Here is a 16,299-nt window from a genome sequence, read left to right on the forward strand (position 1 = left end):
CTGAGTGTTTGAAACACTACGAAGATCTCACCAGAATCCGTGCTCCGTTAGTTCCGCCGCCGCCACAACCAGAGAGGAAGAACACCAGCAAGGAAATTAGCATCTGCATCTTCTACTTTGGAGGAAGAGGAATTTGACTGAAAAAGATGGGTGTGATCACTCACACAGGGACATGTCAGGTAGTGTTTCAATTGTTGTAAATTTGTACAATTGTTGTAATTTTGTTCAATTGTTGTAAAATTTGTTCAATTGTTGTTATTTTGCTCAATTGTTGTTGTTTTGTTCAATTGTTTCCTCTGTTTCTTTCTACTAAAATTGTTTCCGGATATATATTTTTTATGCAGGCAATGTGTAATAGCTCGAGAGATTACAAAGCTGCATGAAGAGGTAACATCCTTAATCACTTTAGATGTGACGTGTTAACATGGGTAAATGGTTTATGATAAACCCACTGATGAGAGTTGCTTTTTTTCTATAGTTTTGGAGAGGTTATATAGGGGAAGCCAAGCAAGAGTTTCTGATTCGCCAACCAAAAGGAGAAGTCACGCTTTTGATTGAAGGAAAGGAAGAAACCAAAGCTGAAAATCCAACGGAGTCTCAACTTGAAGAAGAGTTAAGAGGGCTGATCTCTGATGGACATAGCCTTTCCACGGTAACTATTTTGATATGAGAACTTACTAAGCTGAAAACATGTTTGATTCCTGTTTAATTCATGAAGATGGATATGTGTAACTTAATGATTCTAGATCTAACATCAAACTTTTTCAGGCGGTGAAAACGGTGGCGGAAAGAACATCAATGAGAAAGAAAGAGGTATATTTGATGGCATTGAAGAAATTCGCGAAGCAGATTCAGGTAGAAGATGAGGTTGATGAGTAAAATGAGTGGATATTGCCTTGTTAAAGATTTTTCTTCAAACTCATCAATGTCATGTTATAAAACTGTTGCGTTATGTGGAAAAAAATAATAATAATTGTTGCGTTAATTCTCTAATATGGTCCCAAACCTCAAAGTTCTTGAGCTATGGATCTTGATTTGGTAAATTTAGAGTATAGTAAGAGTTACTTCCTCCATACTGATTTGGTAAAAAAAAATTGTTGCGTTAAATCTCTTATATGGTCCTAAACCTAAATTTAGAACACGAGTGAGAACATGTGATAGAAAGATCAATTAATCAAGTAAACTTAATAAGATAATTTAAAGTGTCATTTTTGAAAAAACAAACATATATTTCAAATCCTTTAATGTTTTAGTGTTAAAAAATTACAAACAATATTTGAGGTGTTAACATTAATGCACTACATTGACAATTTCATGGAGTCATTCACAAAAAAAAAAAAAAAAAAAAAAAAAAATAGTGAAGAATTTTTACATTGTGAGTCTATTAGTTTAGATCTACACAAACTAAATTAATCTTGCTAACCAAATATAAACAAAAAAAGTATTAAAAAAAAATTTCTAACCATTTACGTTTTAAGGTTTAACCAAAATCAAACCAAAGATCTTTAATTACTTTATTTTTGGTTCGGTTAGGGTTTAACAGACAAAAGCTAAAAGACCATTTTAACTTCGAAAGATAAAAAAGAGAAAAATGTAAGGTGTTATTCTAACTTTCGTAGAACTAAGAGTAAAATGTAGAAAAACTATTCTAAACACCAAAGAACATAGAATAAACCGTAGAATACGTATTCCAAATTATCATAGAAGTAGGATAAAGTGTAGAATATGTATTCTAACTTTTTTAGATCATATAAATTTTCAGTTTTACAATTTTGAGAATACAGATCATATACAGATTGCTTGTGAACGTGTTTTTCATTGTTTTTTTCTTTCTTAAAACTGCCTTAAATTTTCTTGATCTAATTTTAAAAATTGTTTAGTTCGAAGTATAATGTTGTTTCGTCTGGATCAGTCATGCACCGACGTAAACAGAACGGAGATTTAGCGGCGTTTGCGTGTATCATAATTTTCTAGGGGTGTCAAAATGGGTAACCCGACCCGACCCGACCCAAACCCATATGGGTTTGAGTGTTTAATGGACGGGTTTGACCCGACCCATATATTTATATGGGTTGAATTTACATACCCAAACCCATTATTATAGAAATCCATTGGCTTAGTGGGTTATATGGGTACCTATATATATGTATAATAAAATATATAAATAATAAAAATCTAAAAAAATAACATAAAATTGTAAACCAACAAAAGTTTTTAAATAATAAATTAAAAAAAAATCTAGATATTAAAATAGAAAAGCATCCTAAAATCTTAAAACCACAAATCCAAAGAACCATAAAACCAAATAAAAAAAAAATAGTCTTAATTTAAAGAACATTTGAATCTTCTTTAGATGCATCCGATTCTCCCGCATCGAATTCTTCGGCCTCATTCTTCATCTCCGGCTTCATTGTCTACAAACGAGTTGGAAAAAATATTAGAACCTTGGCTATAATAATAAGTTAATAACAATAACAAAATATTGATATAGATGATAATATACCTTTTTCATCATCCGCATAACCAAATAACCAAGATCTAGTACAAAGTAAAGCTTGAACATGTTTAGGAAAAAAAATATTATACATATATTTTACTTTTTACTTTTATTTTTAGGTAAAATGTAAACTTTAATAGTTATTTTAGATATTTTACATATATAGTTGTAAAGAAAAGGAGATATTTTACATATATTTATATAAATTTTACATAATATATTAATATAGATATATATAAATTTTACTTTTTAGTTTTGATTATGAAACTCACGGGTAACTCATGACCCTAATGGGTTTTACCCATTAAACCCATAACCCTAATAGGGTAACCCACTAAAACTCATTTATATATATGGGTAAAAAAATTATACCCAAACCCACTAAAATCATGGACGGATTCGAGTAACCCATGAGTATTAATCCATTTTGACACCCCTATAATTTTCAATAAGAGTGACAAACGGCGCTTAAACGGCATCTCACTCCTCGTTATTAACAAAACTAATCAAAAGCTCCACTGTCACTGTAGTGCGTATCTTTTTTACTCTAATTTATTGATTCATCTTTATAATCATGATTCCATAATCATTTAAAATCCAGTCGTCATAAAATATCCGATGCCCACATATCAATTTATTTTTACGCAACCACTAACGACTCATTTTTCCTTTTTGCCTTTTTGGCCATCCACTAACAACTATTTAAAGACAAATGTATACTCGAATTCAAATCTAATGTGCTATTATAATTTATAAGGTGCGAGGATCACGGACTCACGGATAAACTAAAAAAAAAAAAAAAAAAAAAAAAAAAAACTACATAATCTATGTCACATCTAACTCGTGTTGACTTGAGAAAATATAATTTGGTTTTGCTAGGTATATTTTGATCGTGTACCAGTTAACTGGCAAAAAGAATTAGATATTACACCTCCATGTCATATGAAATATCATTATGAGATTTCTAGCGAAGTGTTTTGAGTTTCGGAGAATCCTAGTTTTGTGAAAGTTGCATTATCTATAGTCCATACGTTCTCAGTTTTTCAAAGTTAAATTTACATTAAATTCTTAACTAGAATGATGATAATCATATATATAGTTAGTGTCTAGTAGTTTTATCATATTGTTCATCGATTTGATATACATACACACTACTATTTGTTGATATCATATATGGCTATCATAGAATTTATAGAATAGTATTTGATGATGTAAACTAGATTATCTAATAATAAAAGTAAACAGATATTATTTACGTATTTAAAAAAATAATCGTTATAGTAATCTATAGTGACACCACTTTTTTTTTTTTTTTTAAAGAGGAATGCAATACGAAGATTTTCCGGGAGGTTAACACTACTTTTTTCATAAAAAGAAACAAGGGGTGGCACAAGTCAAAAATCATAGGTCCAAAAAATTGTTTATAAGGTTACTAGAAGAGGATGAGCACATGTTAACTACAAAAAAATATTGCAATATGAAAAATTGTTGCTATAGGGCAATATATTGTTGCAAATATACAATTGCAATGAATACACAACCAATTTTCTATCGTTTCTGATTGAGCATTGCAAATAAAAATTTGTCGCATAGACATCGCAAAATCTGCAATGAATCAATTTCTCGCTATAGATGTTGTATTAATGCAACAATATTTTGTAGCAGATTTGTCGTATTATTACGACCCGTTTGCAACATTAAATTGTCGTAACTTATTCCAACGCAAAACATATAACAAATACCGTTGAAAATTTGCGATAGTTATTTTGCAAGATACTTTCGTTACAAAGATTTTGTTACGATGACAAATGCATAATTTGTTGTAAATATTGTCGTGACTAATATTTTGCGTTATTATAATAATATATGTTGTCAAAAGTTTATTGTAAATTGTATGGTCGATATATATATTTTTGTTACAATAATCTTGCTATAATTAAAATTTGACCCATAGATTCTACTAAATTATAATAATTGATCAATATTAAATTTTTATAATTAAAATTTATTTTAAGAAGTTCCAAGATTGAATAATAAATAAATATATATTAGATAAACAAGGAGAAACCTCCAACAAATTATAAATATCAAAATACATTAAAAATATCAAAAGATAAACTAAAGCCAAAAAAAAATAACTAAAATATACTAGCCAATTTTAGAAGAGATAACAGTTTCTCCAATCCTTTAAGCTCGGTGATCCATCTTTGATTTCTGAAATTTTGTTAAGATCTGCTTTAACAAATCCATGGTTAACGATTCATCTGGGAAAAAAAAACTTAAAGGAAAAAAACAGAGTTAATACTAAAATAAACTCATACAAAAAAAAACTAAAAACTAAATCATATAATTTACGTTAAATTGAATCAAATAAAAATATGAACACTTAAAAAGTAGGTTTTGTTTTAGCTACCTTTGTTGGAATGGTAGAAAATCTTATATAAAACTGGTAATACTGCAAAAGACGATAGAAAATCAGATCATTCCAAGACATTCAAGACAAGAAAGATGACGAATGGGGAAAACTTCTTACTGAGTTACAGTCACCCATGGTAGTGCAGACCTAACACTAACTATGTTCTTCTACGTAAAGAGTAATAACTCTCGTCAAGTTTTTCCAAAGAAAGCATTAACTTCTCGAATTTTGTTTTTATGTTTAGTTGATTATGTGGTGTTGGGCTTGGTGTTGATCAAGCTTTTATTCTACGCTTTTAGGTGTCGACGTATTTGGTTGTTAAAAGGTTGTTCTGATACTTAAAAGATTTTAATATATATATGTTGGTTCTAGTAAGGTAACAAAAAAAAGGCATATAATAAATATATGTAACGATTGAGAGTATTTGTTGGTTTTAGTAACTGTTGAGACTTATCCCAAAAACAGAAATTATCCAAAGATTTAAAGTTAATGAAAAGAAAAGCAGTGAAAAGAAAGAGAGAATGCCAAATAGCATACCTTTTTTTAAAAAAAAATACAATTTTCCATAGACATAATAATGTTGTTTATTTAATCTGGAGTAAACTATGGTTTTAACTCTTAATACACTTGACAAATTTATATAATATCATATATGTCAAGAGTGTCAAAAGAACGTTAACTCATAGTTTATTTAAATCCAAACCAGATTTAACTTAACTAAAATATAGTTATTTAAATCTCAACCCATTTACCTCAAAAATTGGAAACCCACTAAACGAATCACGCTAGTTTTAATTTTTAAATGCACAATAGATATTGCAAAAAATTAGTAAAGAAGTTCCTACAAAAAAAAAATTAGTAAAGAAGTTGCAAATATAGTTACAAAAGTGATACGTTTTTTACAGTAACTTACTATTATTGTTGAATATTTCTTGTAAAATGTGCATGAAATTTTTATATGTCGTAAAATAATTGCAAAATAGTAACAGAAATTTACAACAATTTTTGTTGTTGTAAATTTTTTTGAAAATTGCAATGAATTTGTAATAAAATTGTAACGTGTATTAATCATTGAAAAAATATTGCAAAATTTATAGCAAAATTTCAACAAAACTGAACGTTGCAAAAATTATGTTGCAATATTGCTATTTTCTTGTAGTCAAATTCCTCGTGGAAGCTAAGTTTTAATCATTTTGGATGGACATTGAGTGCATCCAAAGTTTTTATGGACATGGATTGAGACCAAAGTATACTGTCGCCCACGACCCAATAAAACAAAATTAAATATAGAAGTAATGCACATGAACAATAAGATAATTTTGAAATTTTCTTTGAATTATATATAATATGGTTTTCAGAAATTATATTATGGAAATGTTGTACCATGCAAAGAATAAAATAAAAGAATTGTAAATCTGGATCACGATCACATGCAATGGAGCCCAGCAAACCCGTCACCGTGTTGCTTCTTCTTCTTCTTCTTCTTCTTCTTCTTGTCGTTTTCGCACATGTTCTATGGTCCGATTACTATTAAGCTATTATTATAAATCATGATTTCAACATCAAACCTAATTCATTATCTCATCGACTTTAAATTTCATTAGTCGGTGTGAGTGTTGCCTGTTTTATTTGGTCTATTCTTCACGTTTTCTCATATGAAATTATATCACATTTTTCAATAAAAAATTTAAGAATCATTTGTTTCTTTTAGAAACTGTCACAAATTTTCAAAATAATGCTAATTAACAAACCGTTCATAATATCCGTGTATTACGGCATTATATTAAATTATGTATGAAACAATATTTTTCCGAATTGGCTTTCTAAATTTTCATAATACAAAATTTTCGACAAAAAAAAAAAAAAAAACTGTTTAATGGCTCATAATCTTCTAAAATACTCGACTATAATTTTTTTTCTTAAAATATATCATTCAAAAGTTCTTTCCATACACAAACACGTTATTTTTTTTAGGATTCTTCTTTAAAAACCGTTCTCAACCTAAATGTCTATATAGGTATTGAGTTTGTTTGCCCTCAATAGTTGATCATTTTCCCATTAATCTTTTTTTTATTGAATTTAATTAATGTTAAATTATATTCAAAAGAAAAATAAACGTTTTTTAGATCAAATGCATCAAGTGGCGGAGGCAGGGCTTTGATAGGGGGTTCAGTTGACCCCCATAAATTTTCAAAAATCCATTATATGTCATTAGCAATAATTCTAATGACCCCAATTTATTATAAATTTTGATCCCAATACAAATTAATGTTGCAACATGAAAGAAAAAATAGTCCAAATACTTGAAAGTTGGATTCTCACTAAACTTTTAGACCCATAATTTACCTTAAATAAAAGAAATACTCACCTAATATTATTTTAGTTTTTACAAAAAACCAAATAAAAAATATCAAAATTTTTAGTGTATTATTTTATATTAAAATTTTTTTTTTGACCTCCGTAACATAAATTTCTAGCTCCGCCACTGAATGCATCGAGAAAGATTTTGAAAAAATAAATTATAAAAATGGTTTGAAAATTTCTAAGATCTGGATTGGAACGAGAGTTGGAAACTCTCAGCAATCTTAGAGAATGACAAAACTCAAAATTTTATATAATAGTAACTCTATAAATTAGCTAATATACTAATTAAATAGTACGTATAGCCAACTCATTTATAATAACACATTTAACTAAGTAGGTATTGTATATAGTATCTCGTGATTCTAAAACATTGATTTAAATTATGTAGTAAACCGGGGATGTGCTTTTAGTCAAGTCGTTAAGTCTATTTGACTCTGCCTTCTCCACCGGAGTTCGACTCCAGTAAGTCGCGTTACCCCGCGTAGTAGGGATTGGCTATGAATCAGACTTTGTCGATCCAAAGATGTCAAAAAAAAAAAAAATGTAGTAAACCAATATAGTTGGTATAGTTGTTAGAGATATTTTTTTCCAAAACAACATAAACGTTATTAGCATAGGGTCCCCTACTTAATTATATGCGTTGGTCATGCGAGATATTACGAAAATATATGGTTCACATTCCTTTGGTAAGATTAGGGTATGTCAAAAAAAGAAAAACACAAATTAATCCATTCACTACCCGTACATGTATAATCAGACCCTTGTTACTATTTTAGGTTTATTGTAATTGTATCTAGCTACTTGTATATTGCCCAAATACTAAAAAGGGATAAATAGTTGATGTGACGTTGTTGCTTTTTTGCTTCGGTCCTTCTTCCATGTGGAGCCATTTCTCAGCTTTTAACTTTTGTCTCTTGTTTCTTTCATTAAAAATGATACAATTGTAATAAAACTCTATACAATTTCTTTTACAAGTTACACATATTATCATATTTAAATACGAATTATGATATTAATAACAATTTTTCAAAATACAAATGTCAGCCAGCAAAAAATACGTTAAAGCAATTTATAGTAATTGTCTAAAACTAAAACCAATCAATATTATAAAAATGTGTTTTAGAAGAAATTATTGATTTGTGTGTGTTTTGTTTTTTAAACTGATTTGGAAAATCTTGAGAATTCACTATGTCAAAATCAACTCTGAACTAGCTCAAGATTTTAACTAATATTTAGAAACTGGTTCAAATTTAACTTGCAAACTGGTTCAAACTTAACTTGCAAACTGGTTCAAATTTATATAAATTCAGTCTAAAATAAAATAAAATATTAAACTCTGAACTAGCTCAAGATTAAACATCTAAAATAATTTATATTTAAAAGTTCAAAAAAATCAAATATTAAGTAACACATAATTTCAAATAGTATTAACAAAAATCATTAAACAAGTAGCACAATTTTCAGACAAAAATTATCGAAAAACAATCAAAATTAATAATCTAATAACACAAGATATAACTGCATTTCCAATACACAAATCAACAACTCTTCATCCTCAACAACCATTCAATACCTAAATCAAAATTTTCTACGAAACCTATAGAAAAACAAAAACTTTTCCATCATAATACACAATAATATCGAAAACAAACATTTTGTATGTATATGTAAAGTAAGTTAATGCAAACAACATTAATTTAAAATAATTTGGAAAGCTCCATTAACTTATTTTTAATCTCCCAACTAATTCACTACACCAATTTTCCATACAAAATAAAGCTGAGAGTAGAGTACATATCAGAATCAGACCAACGACACTTATTTACACACTCTGTTTTTTTTTTTTCTTCTTCTCAAATCTTTCTTTCATTTTTTTTTTGAAAGATTCAATTTCCCTCTCATATCAGAAATCTAAAAATGGGAACAACGATCTTGGTTCTCTCCAAGATCCTAACTTTCTTACTAACAACAATGCTGATTGGATCCAGCATGATCCAGTGTAGTAGTGTGACTTACGACAAGAAAGCTATCGTCATCAATGGCCACCGTAGAATCCTCCTCTCCGGTTCTATTCATTACCCAAGAAGCACTCCTGAGGTAATAAAAATCGAATCTTGATAAAACAACAAAAATGGGTTTTGTTTCTTTTGTTTAAATTTGATGTCTTTTTGTAGATGTGGGAAGATCTTATAAAGAAAGCTAAAGATGGTGGCTTGGATGTTATTGATACGTATGTTTTCTGGAATGGTCATGAACCTTCTCCTGGAACTGTAATACAATTCTTCTTCTTTAAAGTTGCTAACTTTATGAAATTTAGATTTGGTTTTTTGGAGTTTTTAGATTCTATACTATGAGTGAAATTGGTGGGGTTATGTTTTTGTTGCAGTACAATTTCGAAGGAAGATATGATTTGGTAAGATTCATTAAGACGATTCAGGAAGTGGGTCTTTATGTTCATCTCAGAATTGGTCCTTATGTTTGTGCAGAATGGAATTTTGGGTAATGTGTTCAATAAATTTCTTTTAAAAAAAGTCAAATTTTGAATTTTGAAACTGTCTTGAAAGTTGTGTTTTATTTTTGGCCAGAGGGTTTCCTGTGTGGTTGAAGTATGTAGATGGGATTAGTTTCAGAACTGACAATGGACCCTTCAAGGTAATAAATGATTGATGTTTGATTATGTTCAATGTTGGATTTGTATAGTAACATTTGTGTATTGTTAAGGCTGCAATGCAAGGTTTCACAGAGAAGATTGTTCAGATGATGAAGGAACATAGATTCTTTGCGTCACAAGGTGGACCCATTATTTTGTCTCAGGTATTATACAAATTCACTAAACTTTTTCTTGTGAATTGATGTGAGAGATGCTTAAAAGGTTTGGTTTTTAAATGTGTTAGATTGAGAATGAGTTTGAACCAGAGCTTAAAGGGCTTGGACCAGCTGGTCACTCGTATGTCAATTGGGCTGCGAAAATGGCGGTCGGTTTAAATACTGGAGTACCGTGGGTGATGTGCAAGGAAGATGATGCACCTGACCCAATTGTGAGACCAATCTTTTTAATCTTTTGTGATTTAATAAGAGTACTATGTTGTAATTTCTTGTGATTCTTGTTTTGTAGATAAATTCTTGCAACGGATTCTACTGCGATTATTTTACTCCTAATAAACCATATAAGCCAACTATGTGGACAGAGGCATGGAGTGGCTGGTAAAAAACAATACTTTCTTTGCTTGTGAGACTGTGAGAGACAGAAAATGTTTACTGATTGTGTTATATGTTTGTCCATTATGATGGTGAAAAGGTTCACAGAGTTTGGTGGAACCATTCCAAAACGACCAGTTGAGGATCTAGCTTTTGGAGTAGCCCGTTTCATTCAAAAGGGTGGATCGTATATAAACTACTACATGGTAATTAGTCCTTGCACAAACATTATGAAAAATTGTTTTGGTTTTGGTTTCAGCCTGATGCTTGTTATGGTTATGTGACAGTACCATGGAGGAACAAACTTTGGACGCACAGCAGGAGGTCCATTTATCACCACTAGTTACGACTATGATGCTCCCATAGATGAATACGGTACAATTCTCTAACAGTCAGTTGTGCAAAATGTTCTTTCTCTTTTACATTTTACTAAACTCGATTTTTCCATGGTCAGGGTTGGTCCAAGAGCCCAAGTACAGTCATCTTAAGCAGCTTCATCAGGCAATTAAGCAATGTGAAGCTGCCTTAGTTTCTTCTGATCCACATGTTACTAAACTAGGAAACTACGAGGAGGCTCATGTGTTCACTGCCGGCAAAGGAAGTTGTGTAGCTTTCCTAACGAACTATCACATGAATGCACCTGCAAAAGTAGTGTTCAATAACCGACACTATACTCTACCTGCTTGGTCCATCAGCATTCTTCCAGATTGTAGAAATGTTGTTTTCAACACTGCGACGGTATGTAACAGAGTAGTTGCTGTTATCGTGGGAAAGCCTTTAGTTGCATCATGAAGAAGCTAATATAAAGTTGTTGGACAGGTTGCTGCAAAGACATCACATGTGCAAATGATGCCATCTGGTTCCATATTGTACTCGGTTGCTAGATATGATGAAGATATTGCTACTTATGGAGACCGTGGGACAATCACAGCCCGTGGATTGTTGGAGCAGGTTAATGTTACACGAGATACAACTGATTACCTCTGGTACACAACCAGGTACATTATGAATCTCCAGTAGTAACATTTTCTTTGCTTGTCAAACATGATTTTTTGTTCTTGGAAAATGAATCGGTATTTCCGGGATTTCCAGTGTGGATATTAAGGCGTCAGAATCATTCTTGCGTGGAGGAAAATGGCCGACTCTTACGGTGGATTCTGCAGGGCATGCTGTTCATGTGTTTGTCAATGGACATTTTTACGGTATGAAACATTCTTTTGCTAACTCACTCTTAAGAGAACAGCTGTTTTCATCATATTTTGTTTGAACGACACAGGATCCGCCTTTGGGACAAGAGAAAACAGAAAGTTTTCATTTAGCTCCCAAGTCAATCTACGAGGTGGAGCTAACAGAATCGCACTACTGAGCGTAGCAGTTGGGTTGCCGGTTAGTTCTAAGGATGAAAAATGCACTTTTGTTAAGCTTTCTGTTGCAGACTTATAAATATTGTTTCCTTTTTGTGTGTTGTGAAGAATGTTGGACCACATTTTGAGACGTGGGCCACAGGAATCGTCGGGTCTGTGGTGCTTCACGGCCTTGACGAGGGTAACAAAGACTTGAGTTGGCAGAAATGGACATATCAGGTGAGACAAAATAATTCTTACAAGATGAAACTCTCATGGATAGTTAGCAACTAATAACATTTCCGCCTTTTCGGGTACTTCAACAGGCTGGTCTGCGAGGGGAAGCAATGAAATTGGTCTCTCCTACTGAAGATTCCTCTGTTGATTGGATCAAAGGCTCATTGGCTAAGCAAAACAAACAACCTTTGACATGGTACAAGGTAAATAAGATACTCTGACTTGTTGAAGGCCTCTTTAATCAAGTCCGAGCTAAAACATGTTCAAGTAAACCCAATGTGTGTGTGCTTATCACGTCCACAGGCCTACTTTGACGCGCCTAGAGGGAACGAGCCCCTGGCTTTGGATCTGAAGAGTATGGGGAAAGGGCAAGCTTGGATAAACGGGCAAAGCATAGGGAGGTACTGGATGGCATTTGCCAAAGGAAACTGCGGAAGTTGTAACTACGCTGGAACATACAGGCAAAACAAATGCCAATCTGGTTGTGGCGAGCCGACACAAAGATGGTAACAATAATGCTTTGTTCTTAACTAAAACTTTTCGAGTTAAGCTCTCTTCTCGTATTAAAATGAGTCTTTGTGTAGGTATCATGTTCCGCGTTCGTGGTTGAAGCCAAGAGGAAACTTGTTAGTACTCTTTGAAGAACTTGGTGGCGATATATCCAAAGTCTCTGTTGTGAAGAGATCAGTAAACTAACTAAAAAAACTCAATATTGTGTGTGCATTACACAAATAGCATTACTCGTGCTGTGTTTAAATTATTCTTCCTTGTAATCAGAAACCAGATTTGAAACTCGAGATAGTTATACACTTATACTACAAAGTGTGCAGTAGAACTTTTATTTCAGACCAAAGATTAAAACTTTGAAGTAGTAGCGATTGGAAATGGAATCAAAACTTGTAGGTGGTCCATTAAAACATGTTAATGGTGGAGCCAAACATTAAAAGTCAACTTAGGGACGCGTCTTAAGATGAGAAAGGTTCACAAAACTTGTAATAATAGTGGAACCTACATATGATAAGGTCAATGATTTTGTGGCTCAGATATTTCCAATAGAAGTAGAACTCTGTTTCAACATATTAGTCTGTCTTTAGTAATTCTTTCTTCACATACTAATGGATTCTTCTTTTTTCGTTAGTAGTGTTGTTACTGCAATAGTCATGCTTTTTGGTACAATATTTCCAGTGGTTTATAGAAAGTTCAGATCCCATCAAGAGAACAATATAACGGTTTTTTCTTTACCTCCTTCATCTTCTCGATCTTCTCCGTCTCGCAATTGGAAACACCATGTCTTCCCGAGCTTTCACGGGGCAGATGTTCGTAAAGCATTTCTTAGTCACATATTGAAAGAGCTCAAAAGCAAGGGAATAGACCCATTTATTGACAATGATATCGAGAGGAGTAAGGCGATCAGTCCTGCGCTCATTGAAGCGATCAGAGGATCGAGGATCACAATCGTCGTGCTCTCTAGGAACTATGCTTCTTCGACGTGGTGCTTGAACGAATTGGTGGATATCATGAAGTGCATGGATGAGTTTGGTCAAATAGTGATGACTATTTCTATGAAGTGGATCCATCAGACGTAAAGAAGCTTTGGCAAAAGTGGCCACAATAGCTGGTTACTATTCAAGCCAATGGTTCGTTCTTTAGATTTTTAACAATAACAAGCTAAGAAGTTTCTTTTATATATATTTATTTTGAATTTGTAAATCTTCTTGACTATTTAACGTTTCTGTATATCTCCCTCCTTTGTTGTTAATTAGGGATACTGAAGCAGTCATGGTCGGAAAAATCGCTACTGATATCTCTAACAAGTTGAATAATTCCACGCCATCTCGTGATTTTATCGGTTTAGTTGGGATGGGAGCTCATATGGAGAAAATGAAACCGTTGTTATGCCTAGAGTCAGATGAAGTGAGGATGATAGGGATTTGGGGACCATCTGGGATTGGAAGAGTACCATTGCTAGAATTCTATATAGCGAACATTCTCATCAATTCCAGCTTTGTGTCTTTATGGAAAATATCAAAGTTCGCTATCCAAGACCTTGTTACGATGAGTATAGCGCGAAACTGAACTTACAAAAAGAATTCTTGTCTCAAACATTCCACCATAATGATATTGAGATTCCTCATTTAGGGGTTGTACAAGAAAGAATTCTTGTTTCTTGTTATTCTTGATGATGTGGATAGGTTAGGACAGCTAGATGCCTTGGCGAAAGAAACTCGTTGGTTTGGTCCTGGGAGTCGAGTTATCATCACAATGGAAGATCGGAAACTTTTACAGGGACATGGGATCAACCATATTTACAAAGTGGATTTTCCATCTACTGAGGAGGCTGTTCAAATATTTTGCATGAATGCTTTTGGTCAAAATTCCCCTAAAGATGGTTTCGAGGGACTTGCTTGGGAAGTTGCAAATCTTGCCGGTGAACTTCCCTTGGGACTAAAGGTTATGGGCTCGTATTTTCGGGGAATGTCCAAGGAGGAGTGGAAAAGTGCACTACCAAGGTTAAGGACAAGCCTTGACGGAGAAATCGAGAGCATTATAAATTTCAGTTATGACGCCTTGAGTGATAAAGATAAAGAGTTGTTCCTTCATATAGCTTGCTTTTTCAACCATAAAGAAATGGAGAAAGTGGAAGAACATCTTGCAAAGAAATTCTCGTATTTGAAGCAAGGACTTCACGTATTAGCTGATAAATCTCTTATTTCTATCAACTCGACGTATATGGAAATGCATAACTTGTTAGCTCAACTAGGTAGAGAAATTGTTTGTAGACAATCTATTAATGAGCCTGGACAACGTCAGTTTTTGATTGATAGTAGAGAGATTTGTGAAGTATTGACAGATGATGCAACAGTAAGTTTGGACATTAGCCTTCCATTACATTATTGACTATAGTTGTGTTTATCTAACAACTAACCCACTTTTCTCTTATTTTTTCAGGGTAGTAGAAATGTTATAGGCATAGAACTCAATTTTGGTGAGTCTGAGGACGAATTAAATATAAGTGAGAGAGGCTTTGAAGGAATGTCTAATCTACAATTCTTAAGAATCTATAGTGATCATATAAATCCCGGCAAAATGTTTTTACCGCAAGGTTTGAACTATCTATCTCGTAAACTTCGACTATTGCATTGGATTCATTTTCCAATGACATGTTTCCCTTCTATTGTTAATCCGGAGTTCCTAGTCGAACTAGTCATGTGTCATAGCAAGCTCGAGAAGTTGTGGGAGGGAATTAAAGTAAGTAATTCTTATGTATTTTCTTAAATATATAAAAGATGTGTGGAAATGTCTTTAGTGTTTTATGAACAAATTGTTTGTACTACTAAGCGTGTTAGTATGTTCATGGAAGTTTTCTTTCTTTTGTCTGTGCAGCCGCTGCGAAATCTTAAGTGGATGGATTTGAGTTCTTCTGTTAACTTGAAGGTGCTTCCTGATCTATCTACAGCCACTAATCTCAAAGAACTAGATTGTAGTTTTTGCTCAAGTTTAGTGAAGCTCCCTTTCTCTATTGGGAATGCTATTAATCTCGAGATCTTGAATCTCTATGATTGCTCAAATCTGGTTGAGTTACCTTCTTCTATTGGAAATTTAATCAATATCAAGAAATTTAACTTTCGTCGATGTTCAAGTCTGGTGGAGCTCCCCTCCTCTGTTGGCAAAGCCACCAAACTCGAGGAATTGGAACTTGGTATTCTTCAAGGCTTGTAGAGCTTCCCTCCTCCATCGGGAATGAAGACATATGGATGTCGGGCTACAGGAAGATCCTATGGAGCACAGGAGAGAGCTGTATGCGGGAAACTGCGAGACATTAAATGAAGATGACGTGGTAAGCAGTGATTGGTGATTGGAAGTTTCCAGAACATGAATCTCAAGTTATTCGGTGTATTGAAGATACGATCAAATCAAGAAAAGAAGATTTGGTGTGATCTCAAGATTAGGAAAGTTGTTAATGACACTTGTGTCGTTAACCTATATATTCGCAGTCTAGAATTTAGGTTTAGGTGGGCGTTTAGAATATCTCTGTGAATCTCAAGTACTAGGCTAGAAGCTGTTAGGGTTCTTGGTGAGTGAACGGAGTGTATGCATAGCTGTTGCTGTGTTGTGAGTTTGGGTAGATTAAGAATTGGTCAGTGACGAGTTGTGTCAACGTCGTGTAAATCTGATTAAACATATCTTATAGATTGTTTAAGTGATTCTTAATAAAGGAAAAGAAGTTCTTTTCAATTGCCTCA

The 16,299-nt window shown here is 32.7% G+C and overlaps 1 protein-coding gene, 1 long non-coding RNA gene and 1 pseudogene across 2 annotated transcripts; 2 read left to right on the plus strand and 1 right to left on the minus strand.

The window, feature by feature from the left end:
- Positions 1-4,630: 4,630 nt before the first annotated feature.
- LOC110224635 lies at positions 4,631-5,220 on the minus strand. The gene is made up of 3 exons (XR_002329136.1): positions 5,031-5,220; positions 4,911-4,952; positions 4,631-4,775 (listed from the first exon to the last, which is right to left on the minus strand). It is a non-coding gene; the product is annotated as an uncharacterized LOC110224635 (long non-coding RNA).
- A 3,640-nt stretch (positions 5,221-8,860) lies between these two features.
- On the plus strand, positions 8,861-12,901 carry LOC9327373 (beta-galactosidase 5). The gene is made up of 17 exons (XM_021011253.1): positions 8,861-9,374; positions 9,452-9,547; positions 9,664-9,776; positions 9,863-9,929; positions 9,999-10,091; positions 10,172-10,315; positions 10,393-10,481; positions 10,576-10,681; positions 10,763-10,850; positions 10,930-11,213; positions 11,295-11,473; positions 11,568-11,677; positions 11,752-11,861; positions 11,948-12,058; positions 12,145-12,258; positions 12,359-12,561; positions 12,640-12,901. Exons 1-17 carry the CDS (start codon positions 9,195-9,197, stop codon positions 12,749-12,751), a joined length of 2,199 nt encoding a protein of 732 aa, XP_020866912.1. The 5' UTR covers positions 8,861-9,194; the 3' UTR covers positions 12,752-12,901.
- A 113-nt stretch (positions 12,902-13,014) lies between these two features.
- LOC9327374 lies at positions 13,015-16,291 on the plus strand (annotated as a pseudogene).
- Positions 16,292-16,299: the final 8 nt, after the last annotated feature.

Source organism: Arabidopsis lyrata, assembly GCF_000004255.2.
Source record: "Arabidopsis lyrata subsp. lyrata unplaced genomic scaffold ARALYscaffold_1, whole genome shotgun sequence".
NCBI classification, from domain to species: Eukaryota; Viridiplantae; Streptophyta; class Magnoliopsida; order Brassicales; family Brassicaceae; genus Arabidopsis; species Arabidopsis lyrata.